Here is a 16,306-nt window from a genome sequence, read left to right as displayed (position 1 = left end):
AGGTCTTGTTGGGTGTTTCTGGGGTGTATGCAGTGGTTAGTACCTACCAAAAGTGGTCCAAAGAAGGACAACCGGTGAACCGGCGACAGGGTCATGGACGACCAAGGCTCATTGATCTATGTGGGGAGTGAAGTCTAGCTCGTCTGGTTCGATCCTACAGAAGAGCCACTGTAGCACAAATTGGTGAAAAAGTGAATGTTGCTGTGATAGAAAGGTGTCAGAACACACAGTGCATCACAGCTTGCTGCGTATGGGAGCGCTCAGTGTCCATGCTGACCCCTGTCCACCACTGAAAGCACCTGCAACGGACACGTGAGCATCAGAACTGGACCATGGAGCAAGGGAAGAAGGTGGCCTGGTCTGATGAAGCAAGTTTTCTTCTACATCATGTGGATGGGCGGGGATAGGGAGCATCTGTGGGATGTGCTGGAACAACAAGCCCGATCTGTGGAGGCCCCACCTCACAACTTCCATAACTTAAAGGATCTGCTGCTAACGTCTCAGTGCCAGATACCACAGGACACCTTCAGAGGTCTTGTGGAGTCCATGCCTCCACGGGTCAGAGCTGTTTTGGCGATAGAGGGGGAGCTACACAATATTAGTGGTTGTTAGCTGTGGTTTTTATGTTTCAAAAAACATACATTATTAAAGCTTAAACATTTGCCCGATTGCCAACTGCAGAACAGCAAGTTTCTCAATAGTAAAGCATTCAGTGAGGTTGTGCTATTAATAAAAATGATGGGAACCAACATTTAAGTAATGCATGGGTTGATAAATTGAGAAAATCGTCTAATTTTGCTTTTTCTTCGGACAGTCCTCTGATGCCTGTGATGTACATGATGTCAATTAATCGCCGTCTACCTGCAATGAGGGAGCTCAGAGAGCAGATCTCCCTGTGATGCTGGGCGTCTGCCAGCAGGGGCCAGTGCAGTTCAGGGGGGCTTTGTTTGCCCCACAGGAGTAGCTCCACCACCAGCCTGGCCGGGGAGCTCTGGACCTGCCAGGCGTCCAGCCCTAAAGCCCTTGCTATGGCTGACTCAAGCTTCCTGGTCAGGGGAATCGGAGTGAAAGGAGCCGGGTGGGGGGGTGCAGGGTCCGTGAATAGGAGGGTTCTGGGGTCTTCAGGGTCCAGGTTCAGGTTCCCTGTCAAACACAGTTGCCTCCACTTGCTCAGGAGCTCTGTCCGCACGTCAGCACTGAAGACACCAGAGTAACAGACAATAGCGGCCAGGACAAGAGCGTCACCTGGTACGGTTTTGATATTCAACTGCGCCTCCTGGGTGTAAAAAGAGGAACAACATGTTTTTAAAAAAAGGAGGAAGGACAAGCCAGGACAGGATAAAAGCAGAGAATTCATTTCACCAGCCACCATTTGAAGCGTGTGTGTGTGTGTGTGTGTGTGTGTGTGTGTGTTGGTCGCCGGCATGACCTTCACAATTCTTACATAATCGTATTTGAGATGGGATGGACCAATACCACTTTTTCAATGCTGATAACGAGCCCTAAACCTTCATCTAATATAGAGTAATAATGTTAAATTGGTCATTACTTTGATTGCGAAATGAGTCATTCTAAATTGGGGATTTTGATATTGATGTTCATATACAGTACATCTCTTCAAGTCTTCTATTGAGGTTTCTAGTTGGTGTCATCAGATGGCACCACTCGCTAGTGTCAGCAGGAGCATGAAGGCAGCATGATACAGGACTGTGAAACCAGGCAGGGAAGTAGTTGCCTGTGGCAACGGCCATTATTAAAAGACTAGCACTCATTAAGAAATAACTGACGGCTGTCAAAATAATATTGAAATAAAAAATTATCCCAGGGCCATTGCATTTTAGAAAGTTACTTGCCCAGAGAGCCAGTGGACAATTTTGTTCATTCATGTAAGTGACGACTTAACAAGCATGAAACAGCATGTTACCTGCGCTGCAGCCTGCCACTCTGCAAGGTAGATCTCCATCTGAGCCACAGCGGCGGCGCTCTGTGCTTCCAGCTTCTCCGCCACGCACAGCCTCTCCACCAGCTCCTCCAGTTCCGCCTGCGTGACCTGTAGGCGGCGCTCCACCTCCCAGAGACGCCAGCACTCCTCCTCCTTCTGTTTGCTGGCGGCGGCCAGGCGGGCGCACACCTCCGCCGATAGCTCCTTAAGGAGCTGGCGGCTGGCCTCCAGGGGCAGCATGCGGCGCTTGGCACACACGCTGTGGTACACGGCGCGAACCCACACGCACAGGGACTCGCACGCCCGGCTCACCTCGCGCACTGCACCCGGCTGGAAGCAGGGGCTGTCCACCATGAGGCCGAGCTGCCGCAGCTGAGTGTCGGTCACCTGGTGGCGGGCGAAGGATTGCATCTCCTGTAGAGAAGGCAGATGTCAGAAGCAGTAAAATAATATATATTTAAAAAAGAATGGCCTGACGGACGGACGGACGAAAATAATCTGACAGTGAGTGGGTTGGAGGCAGAACATTCCACTAATTTATAGAAGTAGAAAACAAAAATAATATGTATTATATTAAACAAACCTATTTACAGTAATTTGAGAGAAAATGGGACACAGAAAGTTGGTATGGTAAAATTTCAAGGCAGAAAAGTAACTTTTTATGTTTCTCAGTATTTCTTACAAAAAATCTCCAAAAAGACTGAAATTAACTAAATATAAACATAGATGTCAGCAGAAATTTGCACCTTCAGCAATTTTACATATTTGACCAATAAATAAGATGTTCTGATGTGATTGTGTATGTTGTCCATCATGTGCTTTTCCATCTTTCTTTTAAGAATGGAAAAATCCAAATGTCCTCACTTCAAAGAAGTTGGACTGCCCCAAAAGTTGCTTGGCACTCTCCCAGCTTAGAGGACGACAGAACAGCAGACAGATGGCGTCCATGACCTTCACCACACCCTCTGGGGGATCTCTGTAATGACGGACCTCATTCAGGTCGGACATACTTAGGCAACGCAACGTCTGGAGGACTGACTGGAAAAGGGGGCTTGCCTAGTAAGATTCGATAAAGAAAAAAAAGAAAAGAAAAACACAAAAAGTTGGAATTGATTGGGGGGCTTCTTGTAAACAAGTACATTGTTAAATACTATGATTTATATACTGTATACTTTAATGTTAAATAATTCGGATCATAAGAGCATCTCACTGATAACCTAAGGGAGATACAGTGGTAACAGGTGTTTTAGAGCAAGGTTTCCCAAACAGAGTTCTGCTTTAACAAAAGGAACTTAATATGCACTTTCTTTTTAATATTTTACCTCCTCAAAGTATATGTCGATCTTTTGCTGGGTGTGATAGGTCTCCGATTCCAAGTGGACCAGATTATTCTCCTCTGCCACGCAGCTCTGCATACTTTTGTCAAACAGAATCCTCTGCTTGTCCGCGGCTCTTAGAAGCTCCTTCTTCAGCTGGAGAACAGAGATGCAGTCAGACAACTGTGCTTCAGGAAATAAAAATATGATATGCCATTCCAAACATTAAAGTGGTAATCTGGAAGATTGTTTTGTTAAAAAAAAAAAAAATTTTTGATGGAATATCAAGAATGATGTAGTTGGTACTTTATACGAAACAGCCATTCGATGCATTTGTGTCATGCATATGCTCCTCTATACCTACCTCAAGTAACCAAAAGAAAAATTCAAAATATCAAAAGAAAGGGACGATGGTAAAATGGATGGATTTCTGGAACTTGTAGTGTGATCTCCACTACACAGACACTTTTATGGATTTCCACTCTAATGGACTAAGCTTCTTTTTTTTTTTTTTTAAGAGGCAAAGCACACAAAGCTTAAAAGCACATAATGACATGCAAACACTTATTATTTGATGAGATAGAATATGAAGGATACTTAAAAGCCATACGGAATGCTTCTTTTAAATACCTTTAATAAATGAAAAACAAGCCTCTTCATGTCTTGATCGACAGTAGCACAAGTTGTAGTTTTGCACACGCAAGCAGGCACACACACACACACACACACACACACACACACACACACACACACACACACACACACACACACACACACACACACACACACACACACACACACACGCACACACACACCTGTTGTGTTTTTCCAACTTGGTCCTGCAGTCGTTCCACATCCTGTTTGTACTGCTGAGCCGTGTCGTTTAGGACCTGCATCCGTTTCAGGACAGTTCTGATTCTGGGGAAGCAAGGCAACAATCTGCGCTCAGAACCTCAGGTTCCATTTGGTTTGAAAACAATTTATCCTGTTTTCAGAAAATGAACTTACTGAAATTCCTTATTCATCCATTTCCATTAAAGACAATAGTAACAATGGCTTAACCCACCCTGTGTCATTTACATTACACATTTACATTCTTTAGCCCTACCTTGGATTCATTTTCCAGTTATATTTATACAGTATATTACTAATCCTATTATTACCAATAACACTTTTATCCTTAGTAATATATCCTTGTTATTATGGTACTGCTGTTAGTATTATTATAATGCCGTTATTACTATTATTTTAACTACTATACAGAAATCTCACCAGACTGGAGATACATTGATTCAATACGACTGTGCACATATTTACTAGTACTATTGTAACATATTATTGCTATGCAATGTTACTACTAAATTATATTTGTTCTTTACTTTATCCTACCTGCCATCTGGCTATATTGGGTTCACCTTTTAACATAGTGTTATTCCCTGTTAACTTCTGTTCATAGATGTGTACATATATTTTATATCATTTATTTTTTCTCTATCTGTTTTTACTTGCACTCTGTAACGCTAACCCCTCCAGGTAATAATGAAGTGTTGTCTTGTCATATCCTATGTTATTTGGCTTGTTGTTATTAGTTTGTCTCGTTTGCTGAAAGAACCTGTTGCTTGTGCTCCAGTACTTACCTGCTGGCTTGTCCCTGTCCCTGTCTATGCAGGTGGTTGCAGAGGTAGAAGAAGTGAGCGATGAATTCTGTGTAGGTCTGAAGGCCGAAAGGCTGGATTCCCAGAAGGACAGACGCGTATCTACTTCCTGATTGGTGGATTCTTGCCATGGCCAGGGACAGACTGCTCTCTTGGGCTCCTCTCACCTCTACGGTACAGGAAAATTTTAAATAGTAAGGAACATACAACCGGTAAAACGCACACATGTGCACAATAAGCAAATAAAAATTAGGGACAAAGTTCGAGGTGGTTTGAAGATTCAAACGAAATGTGGAATTCAATTTTGAATTGTATGTGTTCACTTAACAAGACATCCGCTCATATTAGGATCTAAGCCAAAAAACATGATTAAATATGTATTATTTGACAGACTTTCTATTTATTTATTTAAATAGTAGTTATTTTAGTGTTGTTATTTGAATAATATTTGTAAAAAAAAAAAAAAAAAAATTCTTTAAATAACTGCTCCCCATAGCCATATACTAGGGCCTTGTGCAGCTAGGAGATTGATAAACAGCACTGTTTTAAACTTGAGAAAATTAAGAAGTGCAAACTGACGTTTGACATCCAATTCCAACATGTGGAGATGGGCGTTGAGATGGTAAGTGGCGGCCTCCACTAGACACTGTGTGGACCAGGGCTGGTGGAGCTCAACACAGCAGCACAGGCTCAGGGCTTTGGCAAGGTGCACCTAGGGGGTCAAGCATTCCAGGTATGGAGGACGCAGTGCACACAGATCATCACCCGCTGTATAAAAGAACACGGTTAACGAAAAGCTTCCAGGCATAAAAAAAAACCACTAACCACGAGCAGGAGAATGATAAAAAAAAAAGTCTTTATCTCTGTGTCCATGCTGACAAGTTAAACTTGAGCAGCTCACCTTAACAATCAACACGAAAACACCAAAGACAACAATAAATTATTATACACAGTAAATAAGCATCTAGTTTGTTTGTTGTTGCTTTCCTTTGGGGTGTGAGTGGAAATGCATATATTAATACAGTATCAAAACATTAATCAATATTCAGTAAATGCTTATCACTTTTAAAATATATTTTAACAATACGTCTAAGTATATTTAATCACATAAACATATTGTATATGCACACACATAATGAAGAACACAACCTCATATAACCTCAGTCAGATATCTTCATTTTCAGCACAGTCTTAGTTTCCAGACATTGCAAACCATGGGAGTATAGTCTGTATGCTATCGTCTTTTCGTCCTCCCCAGCTGCAAGAGCAGGAACAACTCCTCATTGTCCTTTAGGCTTCTCAGAGTTTACCTTATCTTGAACATGTATGAATCTGTAATGCCAAATTGATCGTATATTCTCTGACTCCCTGAAAATAAACTCTTCGTCTCAGAGCTGCTTGAGATCACATCTCTGACCCGACCCATGTACAAGTAAAAACCAGCGTCTGTCTGACCACCGGCTGACAAACTGCAGATTAAAGAGACCCTTTTATTTCTGTAACAATATCAAGATAAGGTCAATTATAAGTTTGTAATGTGACAAATATATAAATGTAAAGTAACCAGTAAGTACTGTACAGATTGTTAACCACTGTGACTCAGATTTGAAATTAAGTATAAAACAGTAAAGCTATTAAAAAAATATAATTTTAATACTACAAATTTCGATACCTTCCAGTCCTGACCAATATCTGCAGGTATGTCAGGTTTGTTCAAGGTGGTGAAGGGCAGCAACAGGAACACATGCACATTCTGCTGGAGGTGCGTCCAGAACCTTGATTACAGGGAAATAGTCATGAGAAATCATCATCCCAACAACTGATCGATTTTGGAAACAGCCCAAATAAAAAGATTTTTTTTTAATTTTTACAGCTAAACATGATGGATAGTAGGTAATTTTATGCACACTGTCTCGAGAGAGGGGGCTGACAGAGCAAAAATTAATTTTCTCTTACTTGTCATTGATCTGACCATGCAAGTGCCGTTTCTGTTTCTTTACAGTCTTTAGTCGGGGAATGAGGTTTGTCAGCTCCTTGTTGGAGTAGAGCCCCGGACAGGTTCCATAAGACATCACAAGCAGTAGTTTATCTCTTACAGTCTTGCTGATTTGCTGGTGAGCCAATATCACCACATTACCATTATTCACTATAACCTGCTTCACAGCTTCCTCCAGGATGTCATCCAAATCTCCTTCGTTACCAGGATGGACCTCCACCACCTGGCAGCCTGTGAGATGAGCAGCGAAGCGAACATTGGTCTTGCGACCCGTGTCCCCGGATGGAGCAAACAGTACTCCGTGACCGCCAGGTATGAGTAGGGCCCTGAGGATATGCAGCAGTTGATGCACCCTCTGCCTGTGGATAGTGTAACTGGATGTGATGCTGTGGGCACCATCAAACCACTCCGCCTCAGTTTCCTCTTTAGTTACAGATACAGATAACTGCTGCACTAGTTCATCAAAGTCTTGCTCGTGGTAGGAGGGGTTGAGCTTGAAGTTGGGTTTCTGACCTGAGTGTTCTGGTTCAGAAAACTGACAACCATATACCATCTTATCCATACGTTCTTGTATTTGCTGAAGAAGTTGCAGTGGCAGAAGGGAACTACCGAGAGTCTGACTGGATAACATAAAGGTCCCTGGTGTTTCAGTGTGAGGTGCAAGGTTTTGAACGATGGATGTGTCTTGTGAACTGATAGGCTTGTTATCATCAACTAATGCACATACAAAATATTCTTCTGAAACCTTGGCTATCAGTGACACCAAAATGTTGCTCTCATCCTCAGTGCACAGCCTGTCACCAAAGGTACGCTGACACTCGTGAAACCAAAGGTATGCAATCTTGAAGACACTGGACCCAGGTCTTTCAATGACCGGTGAAAAGTAGGTCTGTACAGTGTTGGAGACAACAGCGATGGGGCATGTGTTTTTCTGGAGCGGCGCTCCATACAGCCTCATTCCCTGGAAAACTTTCCACAAGTCATGATGAGAGAAGAGAAAATGAGGCCTCTGTGCTGTGGGTTTGAAACAGTCACTCACTGCATGGTACAGATCTTGTGTTGCAGTGATGATACAACGTGAAATATCTAGGGACGCTGGCATAAAGGGTAAGTCTTTTAGCCAGAGTTTTAGCCCTGGAGCATGGATAGAAAACAGAACTTCAATGGATAGAGATGGAAGGACAAAGATGGAGAACAGACGGGTGAGACGGGAGGAGATCACATGTCCACTGTGACCACCCCTTTCAGGGGTGTGGCAGGTGGCCATGTAGCTGATGGCTCCAGGTCTGAAGAAGTTAAAATGACGGCTGTCAGAGGTCAATGTCCCTCTTTCTGACATACTTTGCCGGAGTGTCTCCAAAGCCATTGACACCTTGCCATAGGCATCTAAGAATAGAAAGGAGTAAAAAAGATACATTTGATTATCTGCTAAGTGAAAACTCAGATTGAGTGAATTTTATTGGCTTAATTTTCTTACCACACGGAGCTTCATGCAGATCATCCACAAACAGAATCTGTTTGGTTAGAGCACCAGTTTCCCATGTGCAGGTCCTCTGGAAGGGTATTTTATTCAGCACACTGCGCATATCATGGGAGCTCAGGAGTGGACTAGCAGGCAGGCTAATATGAGGTCTGTCTGCAGTGAGCAGAGTTTTGCACAGAGAGGTTTTGCCTGAAGCAGCCTCACCTAGCAGCAACACCGGCTGGCTTGCCTCCACCATGCGATCCAGAAGATAGGCATATTTCTGATACTGAGTGAAATACAACATTGGACAGCTGGATGCATTTCATGGGACACACGCTGCAACATGCATGTAAATGACATAGTACGATGTTGAATAACATTGACATTTAAATGTAGAAACATTCATCGATTTTAGATGCCCAAAGAAACACTGCTAAGACTGCAAAAACTACAACAATGATGTCAGATATGCAAACCTGTGGAACACATCTGCAAACTTGAATTATCTTGGCACCCCGATATAAACATTATAATATAATGTTTAGCTATGTTTAGCGATAGCTATATTAGCTATCGCTAAACAGAATATAACATTATCATAGCTATTATATGGCTTTGACCTGTTAATGGTGAACATTTATCAAGACAATTGGAACAAACCTTGGGAATGATTGGACAGGGCAGAAGAGCATAGACACTCCTGGGACAGTTGATACGTTCAATTATTTCCCCAAGTGTTTCCTCCGTCTGGCTAAAAAAGTGCTCAAAGACAGTCCCTTCTCTTGGAACTTCAACTCTGTATCTGCTTTTAAACAGCAGTTGGCGAACTAGCAGGTCATACTGTGGCCAACAGCTAGTAAGAACAAAAAGAAATACCATATTCACTGCCAATATTTTCATGAAGGATATTCATTTTGGGATAGTCCAGTGACAATCTCAATCTCAGCAATAGTTTTGACAAAATACAGTAACACAATGTCTCCTCACCGGGGATGCAAGTGTCCACCAAACCCCCAGATGTACGCCACCAGAAAAGTGTTCCTGGTCTGCAGCTCCTGCTTAGCGAGGTTACCGGAGGCATCTGTACTTTCAGCTCCATGGGGACTTGTGCCTGTAGTAAAAGTCATTCTGCTGTTAGAATTAATATGTATACATTATAACATTATACTTCCATTTATATCAGAGTACAACTTGACTTTTACTTTAATACTATACCTTGGGTGTCTTTCTGTGTGCATCCATTTTTAAAACCTTGCACCTTCCCAAAATCCTCTGTGAAGACCCGTAGGATTCTAATGAATGACATAACTTCTTGCAGTCCATGTGTAGTATTTTTGCAGTTTGGGTTTTTTTCTTCATCACTTGGCTTTATAGAGGTGGAACAATTTTGCGCACAGAATTTTAGTGTTTTACTGAAAAGGTCTTCAGCCAGACGGTTCCACATTGTCAAAGTTCCTTGATCCAGAAAGCCCTCTCTACTGAGAGCATCCATTTCAGCCTTCCAAATTGCCTTCCAAAGATCAGCGCCAGTAAAACACACAATGCTGCAGCGAGACACGGCAGATGGGGTTGCATCACAGAGGTCTGTGATCTCTGCCAGCAGCTTTAGCATCGACTGTGTTGGCAAAAACGTTTCCCCCGATGCCAGGGAGAGAGATGGATCCTCCCAGTTGCACAGGTTGCCAAAGGAGTCCAGCCAGCCAGGCTGTCCAAGTGGCTCGCCATCCATCACAACCCATGTCACCCGTTCTGTCCTATCTACCTCCCTCTTGTTGATGGAGAAGGCAGGGGGTGAGAGGCTGCATTGCTCTGACTCCCTCAGCACTTTGTTGAAATATCCATCCCTCTGTCCTTCCTTTTCACAGAAGCCACCAAACACTTCTTCATTGGACATGGCATTAGGAAAGAGGACCACTGTTTTCACAGGGCTCCAGGTTGATCGTATTTGCGGATCTGTGTTATTAGTATCCATGTCGGGTGTGTTTCCTTCATCAAATAACTTTTCTGCTAGCCCGGCAGCCAGGCTGCGGAGTGCGCCAGCAAGAGCTTGGTAACAGGATGACTTCCCACTTCCTGAAGGTCCCATCAGCAGAACTGCCCTCGAGAACTTCAGGGCTTTGTACATTGTGAGAGCATTTAGAATAATTTGCGTATCAGAGTAAAACCCTCTTCTTTCTAACTCTTCAGTAATCGCATCTCTAAGAAGGTTCTGCTCTTCTTCTTCAAGACATTGCTGGGCAAAAGGAAAGGCACATGCCAGAGGAAAGGTTTCTTTGAAAATACTGCAGAACTGTGTGGCCTTTTTGCTGTCTTTAAAATCTGGAAATAAAACAAATGAGATTGCCTGTACAACAGATTTCTCCTCCTTTACACCTTCTATCATGGCTGCAACCTGACTGTTGTGCTTGGGGCTACTATCTTGTCTATCACTCTCGGACACTGCACCAGTCCTATTACGCACACTCACGTGAGGCATACCTTTCCCGTCAAATGAAACCACATCTTGACGGAGGCTTTTTTGGAGCTGTTTACCAGAGGCTGCAACAATTTTTTTCAAGACCACAAGCCAGCTGGTCTGTTCTCCACTGATGAATTCAGGTAGACAGCATGACTCTTTGGCCAAGTTAAAGAGGGTCACCAGACGCCGACTTAAAGACATGGCCTCGGCGAAACCCTGGGAAGCAAGCAACACCTCTGCAATGATTCTATAATCTGGATTCGCTAAAGAAATGGGCCTGGTCGCTGCCCGCAGACTTTGAGGCATTTCACTTTTGTAGCATTTTGATGAGATGATAATGGACCCATAGCTTGGCTTGGCAAAAATGTTTTTTCCAGCAAACACCATTGGGTACAGTTGATTGAAATCGTCTCTGGTGGTGACCCTCTCCGCCGGCTTCCTGTCCAATACTTGCTCTGTGTTTCTCTTTAACACAGAAAAGGATTTGTTAATATCAGCCAGGATTTGTCCCAGGAGTGACTGCACCACCTGTGTCAGTAGGTTTACGGAGTCCCACACAAGATAAGCCCCAGTCTGGAGTGCACCACATAGCAGCTCATTAAAGACCCGAGGGTTCATGTCCTGACAACATTGTAAAGTGATGACCTGACGCCCTAGCGCTCTTCCTAATTGAATCACAGTCTTTCGCTTGCCAGACATGCAAGGTCCACTCACAAAACCACACCTGTAGCTGGACAGAGCAAGGAGAATCCCCAGGGCCACCCTATCTGTGGAAGGGGTGTTCACCATAGTCCAGTGTTTCGGACCCAGATACTCATAACCATACGGCAGTCGAGAGCCCAGAACATCGACATAACATGTTGACATATCACTGCCATCTAACTGAAGGCCGGAGTCATTCTGTCCAGTTGTGTCCACATTGACATGATATTTTATCAAACTTTGCCATTCAAAAGACGACTCCAGCTCACATTGCACACCCATGAGCCTGGAGAGCATCTCGCCATGATTCATGGTAAACTGCACCAAATAACACATGAGCATCATTGAATGGTTAGAAATCACAGTTGAATCATGAACTCCTACGGTTCCCTGTCTTATGACGAGGCATAAGTTTTTCAGTTTGGATGAGTTACTTTCCTTCATGCAGCTCCACCTATCAGGAGCTGAGACATGGGAGACTTTTAAAACTTCCTCACACCAAGCAGCTTCCTCAGCCACCAACAGGCACTGAAGAGGAAATTTGCGCAGCAGGTCTAGCATGAAATGTGCGTATTTCGCTCCTTCGGAATTACGTGACTGGATGTCTCTGATGTACTTGTCAACCTCACAGTATTCATCTTCTAGTTGAGGTCGCTGTCGAGCACCTGCAGATTGTTTTACTAGCTGTGTCATGGTCCGTAGAAGTTGCTTCTCCAACTCGCAAAGCCAAACCAAGGGGTCTAGATATGGGTTCACAGCGCAAAGTAATCGAATTTGCTCACCGATGCTACCAAACACCCCCTGTACTGTCCCCTGCGCCTGGGCCTCAGAGATGGGCAGACCTGTCCCGTCATGTGGCATTTCACTGGCCACTTCAAGCCAGCACACTCCTTTAAAGCATTTTCGCACAATGGGTAGTAAGGTGGAGGGCGAGGGAATCAATGAGAGCAGCTTCATCACCTCCCCGTCAGTGAGAAAGCAGAGTCTGGGAAACGCTGCACGGGGTCTGTCCAATAGTATCAGCATTCTGTTGGAAATCGCCTCCATGCTAGATAGACCAGCAGTGAGAAGCGTGGAGAGGTGATCACCATAGAAATGGTTGATTTTACTTTTGGGACAGACCATGTTCAGTACATGAGGGTCACTTGATATAGAGAACATTATCTCTCGAAACGTCTTGTCCACTGGATGGAACATCTGCAGCTGTTAGGACAGAGGATATCCAGAATGATGATGACTTACAGGTCATCCCGTAACAACATACAAATATACAAAAAACATACAAACATAATATATAAAACTTAAAACGATTAAACTCTCACATTTATGTTTATAATATTAAGGTAATATTATTCAACTATGATATCATCAAAATGGCATGTATGAAATTTAGCCTATAATTCAAAATCAACAAACGGTTTTGAATATTCCAGAAGAAGCAAGTGTATTCATCTACTCTTATGTTCAAGCTAGCAACATTTGAATATTTTTAGATTAACAGTTTAACACTGTTCCATTCAGAGCCTCTACAATGATTTTACGTTGTTGAAGCTCTGAAATATAGAAAAAAAAAGCAATGTGTGTCAATGTTGAAAAAAACGCTTATTTTTAATTTAAAGCACACATCAACAATGATCTGGTATCCATATTGTTACTATAATCAGACAAAAATGTAACCTGGATTGACGCTTTTTTTAAGATTGTTCATTTTAATTAAAACGTGTAAACTTAATATTTTGATAAATATGACATACCAGTTCCACTTGTTGAGCTTCAACAGATTCATAAAACATCTTGGTCAGAAACCTCCATGCTTGCTGGTATCTTTGAAATACCTCAAGAAGCTCTCCTTAAAGTGTTGAAAACAAACCAAAAAAAAACAGAAAAAAACAGACGCTGCATATTTGCAGGATATAACTCATCATGTTCAAACAGTTGGAGACAGAATTTAAATTATATTTTATCAAAGTGACTCATAAACATGATAAAAAAATTTACATGAGGACCTTTCCCTGGACATTCACTTTACCAAGCTCTTGCAGCAGCTGGATCCAGTATTGCACCTCCGACCTGAGCGCTGCGATGTGGGGGGAGGCCAACATGATGGACAGACTCATCACACTGTCCTCTGTTTCAGCTTGCAGCGCTTCCAGCCCTGAAATGCACAACTCTATTCAACATAGCAAAATGGAATAGGAGTCCCGTAGAAGACGGTAGGGAGAGAGTGTGCATCAGCTCAAAGGTAGAGATATCCAGGATGAGGCATCCATACGGCCTGTTAACTGTTATTAACCATTCATTTATGCTTTTGTTTTGTTAAAGTGAGGCGAGCCAGTGCCTACGCAAGTCTGAGAAGCAATCCTGAAAACCATCCCATCCAATACTGCTTAACACAGCTACCAGTGTTTAAAGCTGCATCGAAAAAGGGCACCTCCATATCTAATCTGACAGGTTGTTTTTTTTAAGATTTTTTTTTTTTGCGGCATTTTTCACTTTATAAGATAGGATATCATTGAGACAGGAAGGGCAGGGAGAGAGAAGGGAGGACATGCAGCAAAGGGCCTTGGGCCGGATATGAACCAGACCGCAGAAGGGCTGAGCCTGAATGGAACAAAATCTGATGCTCAAACCTCAAAAGGCCAAATTGTTGTGAATCACCACCACACTATAATAGCATTACTTGTTATGACGAATCACTGACACATGGACACATTTTACAGTCATTTCATTCTACGTGCTGCCATAAATGAACAACCAATAAAGGGGTTAGTTTGCCTTTCACAGTGACTGTATAGTGCTGTGAACCCTGCATTCCTCACAGTCAGTCTTACCACTGATGATGAGTGTAACACCACTATCTCGCTGCTCGGCCATTTGGAGACTTGAAGAAGCAGAATCTGCTGCGTTTTTATGGTCCGTTTCAGGTTGAGGGGCGCCCTGTCGTCCCCGCAGGGCGTTGAAACACTCTGGAACAGCCAGACGACACAGCCTGGACTCCCAGGCCAACTGGAGCTTCCCAAAAGCCTCCTCCATGTCCCACTCCATGTTTGCTTCCTTAAATACCTGGGTGGGTGATAAGAGGGTAAACTAGGGCTGTGCTATCAATACAATGTCCATATTGTGACTTGAGACTAGATATCGTCTGGAATTCTGGTTATAATAATATTGTGATGGTAATAATATCCATAATAATAATGATTGGTACTCATGTGCAAATATATTATGAATGAACCAATACCAATCCAGATCAGTTCCTCGCCTGGTGAAAAAGATTTAAGTCAAGTCCAGCTTATTTATACACCCCTTAATCACAGTAGTGTCTCAAAGGTCTTTGCCATCTTCACATTTCACACAGAAATTAACAGCATCCCATAGCTTTACTCACCGGCTGAGCATGGAAAATCTCCCCGAAAACAAAAAAACACTTAAGGAGTGATGGAGGAAGAGATCCCCAAAAATATCATAGCGTGTGCTGTTCTGGTAATATTCCCATGTAATGAATATGTTTTCCTGAGTTTTCCTACAGTAATAAGTCTTCTGCTATTACTTTGTTAATGATGTTCTTCTGGTCTCCAAGCTGCAAAGACATCAGCTCAGCCACAGTAAACCTCATCTCTGGGACAAACTGTAGGCCCACGCCTGTCGTGAGAGATGTTGAGACGTTACTTTCGGTATTTATGAACCACAAACCGACACCAGCTGTGCACACAGTCATCATTAAATCGCTCGCCTCTGAAAAGGTTATGCAGGTGTTTTTCCTTCAACATGGGGCTGCAAAATTGGGCCAAGAACGGAAGGTGTTGGCCAAAGTCTTCCAGGGTCTTCATTGTCTCCTGCAGAACTTCATCGTGGGTGGGAATGGTGCTTTGCAGGGACACAGCCTGCTGCTGCCACAAACTAACTTTCTCTTGGGCGTCGGGCACTGCAAACTGTCAAAACATATATTTCGACAGGCAAGTGTTGAAAAGACATACCGTCAGGTAGACAGAAGGGCAAATATAAAATATTTCAATGCCATGCGTTTTTAAAAGTCACACGTTCTATGCACTTCTGTCGATCGCATGTGTATCTAAAAGGAATGAGAGGTGTGGGGGTCAGTCACCTCCCGGAAGAGCAGAGCCTTCCAGTCTCCTATTGTGGCTGTACAGACAGACAGGAGCTCCCACAGCTGTTTCCGCGCGTCTATGTTTTCAATGCCTGTCGTCACGACTGTCAAATCCAGAGGAAACCCTGAGGGGAAACAAGAGACCTTTTACCAACTGCATTTTGAATGTCGTTATCTGATTAGGAGTGAACCAAGCTGTCCAATTTATTTGTACCATGTTTTGTGCTATGTTGCCCATTGCACTCATAAATACTGTTCATTATACCGCCAGTCCTACTGTATATCATTTTATGAAATTTTGTTTTCCTTTTTTTACTTCTTACATTTTACTGTTCCGTACAAAAGAGTCACTGACAACACAATGTGTAAGCATACTTGGCCAAAAAGCCTGATACTGATTTGAAAATGTCTCTTCAACTAGGTTGCATAGGTCTGAGACAAACCCTGAAAGGCAGTATTACTTGTTTGTTTAATTTATTGATTCCTGATATTTGCTTTTCACTTTTTTCCATCCTTTGATAAAATAAATCCATTGCTATGTGTTTCACTTAATGTCCAAGTGAATGTCCAATTCTAAAAAAAATATCAAAATATCAAATCAAATAATTAGAAAGTACCCCTCCCTCCTCAGGAGGGCTGTGGGGCGTGGTATAACTTTGAAATACAC

The 16,306-nt window shown here is 42.9% G+C and overlaps 2 protein-coding genes across 2 annotated transcripts in view; both read right to left on the bottom strand.

Annotated features, from left to right (window-relative positions):
• fam20cl (family with sequence similarity 20 member C, like) overlaps positions 1-16,306 on the bottom strand; it is a gene marked incomplete at both ends in the record, with an annotated part of 46,820 nt that overhangs the window by 11,175 nt on the left and 19,339 nt on the right. The window lies entirely within an intron of this gene.
• Positions 1-16,306, bottom strand: part of dnhd1 (dynein heavy chain domain 1) — a gene marked incomplete at both ends in the record, with an annotated part of 35,411 nt that overhangs the window by 8,754 nt on the left and 10,351 nt on the right. Inside the window, 21 exons of the mRNA XM_079999780.1 lie at positions 862-1,276; positions 1,925-2,356; positions 2,807-2,998; positions 3,265-3,414; positions 4,092-4,176; positions 4,896-5,082; positions 5,493-5,625; positions 6,586-6,688; positions 6,870-7,486; positions 7,655-8,295; positions 8,387-8,660; positions 9,035-9,227; positions 9,362-9,485; positions 9,770-10,489; positions 10,907-12,199; positions 12,317-12,424; positions 13,564-13,689; positions 14,366-14,597; positions 15,082-15,173; positions 15,265-15,463; positions 15,637-15,764. Coding sequence (XP_079855906.1) covers positions 862-1,276; positions 1,925-2,356; positions 2,807-2,998; positions 3,265-3,414; positions 4,092-4,176; positions 4,896-5,082; positions 5,493-5,625; positions 6,586-6,688; positions 6,870-7,486; positions 7,655-8,295; positions 8,387-8,660; positions 9,035-9,227; positions 9,362-9,485; positions 9,770-10,489; positions 10,907-12,199; positions 12,317-12,424; positions 13,564-13,689; positions 14,366-14,597; positions 15,082-15,173; positions 15,265-15,463; positions 15,637-15,764 — 6,444 coding nt within the window. The remainder of the gene's footprint in view (positions 1-861; positions 1,277-1,924; positions 2,357-2,806; positions 2,999-3,264; positions 3,415-4,091; positions 4,177-4,895; positions 5,083-5,492; positions 5,626-6,585; positions 6,689-6,869; positions 7,487-7,654; positions 8,296-8,386; positions 8,661-9,034; positions 9,228-9,361; positions 9,486-9,769; positions 10,490-10,906; positions 12,200-12,316; positions 12,425-13,563; positions 13,690-14,365; positions 14,598-15,081; positions 15,174-15,264; positions 15,464-15,636; positions 15,765-16,306) is intronic.

Source organism: Zeus faber, assembly GCF_960531495.2.
Source record: "Zeus faber genome assembly, chromosome: 4".
Lineage (NCBI taxonomy): Eukaryota > Metazoa > Chordata > Actinopteri > Zeiformes > Zeidae > Zeus > Zeus faber.
Note: the sequence above shows the minus strand (reverse complement) of the source record. Positions and strands in the feature narration are given on the sequence as shown.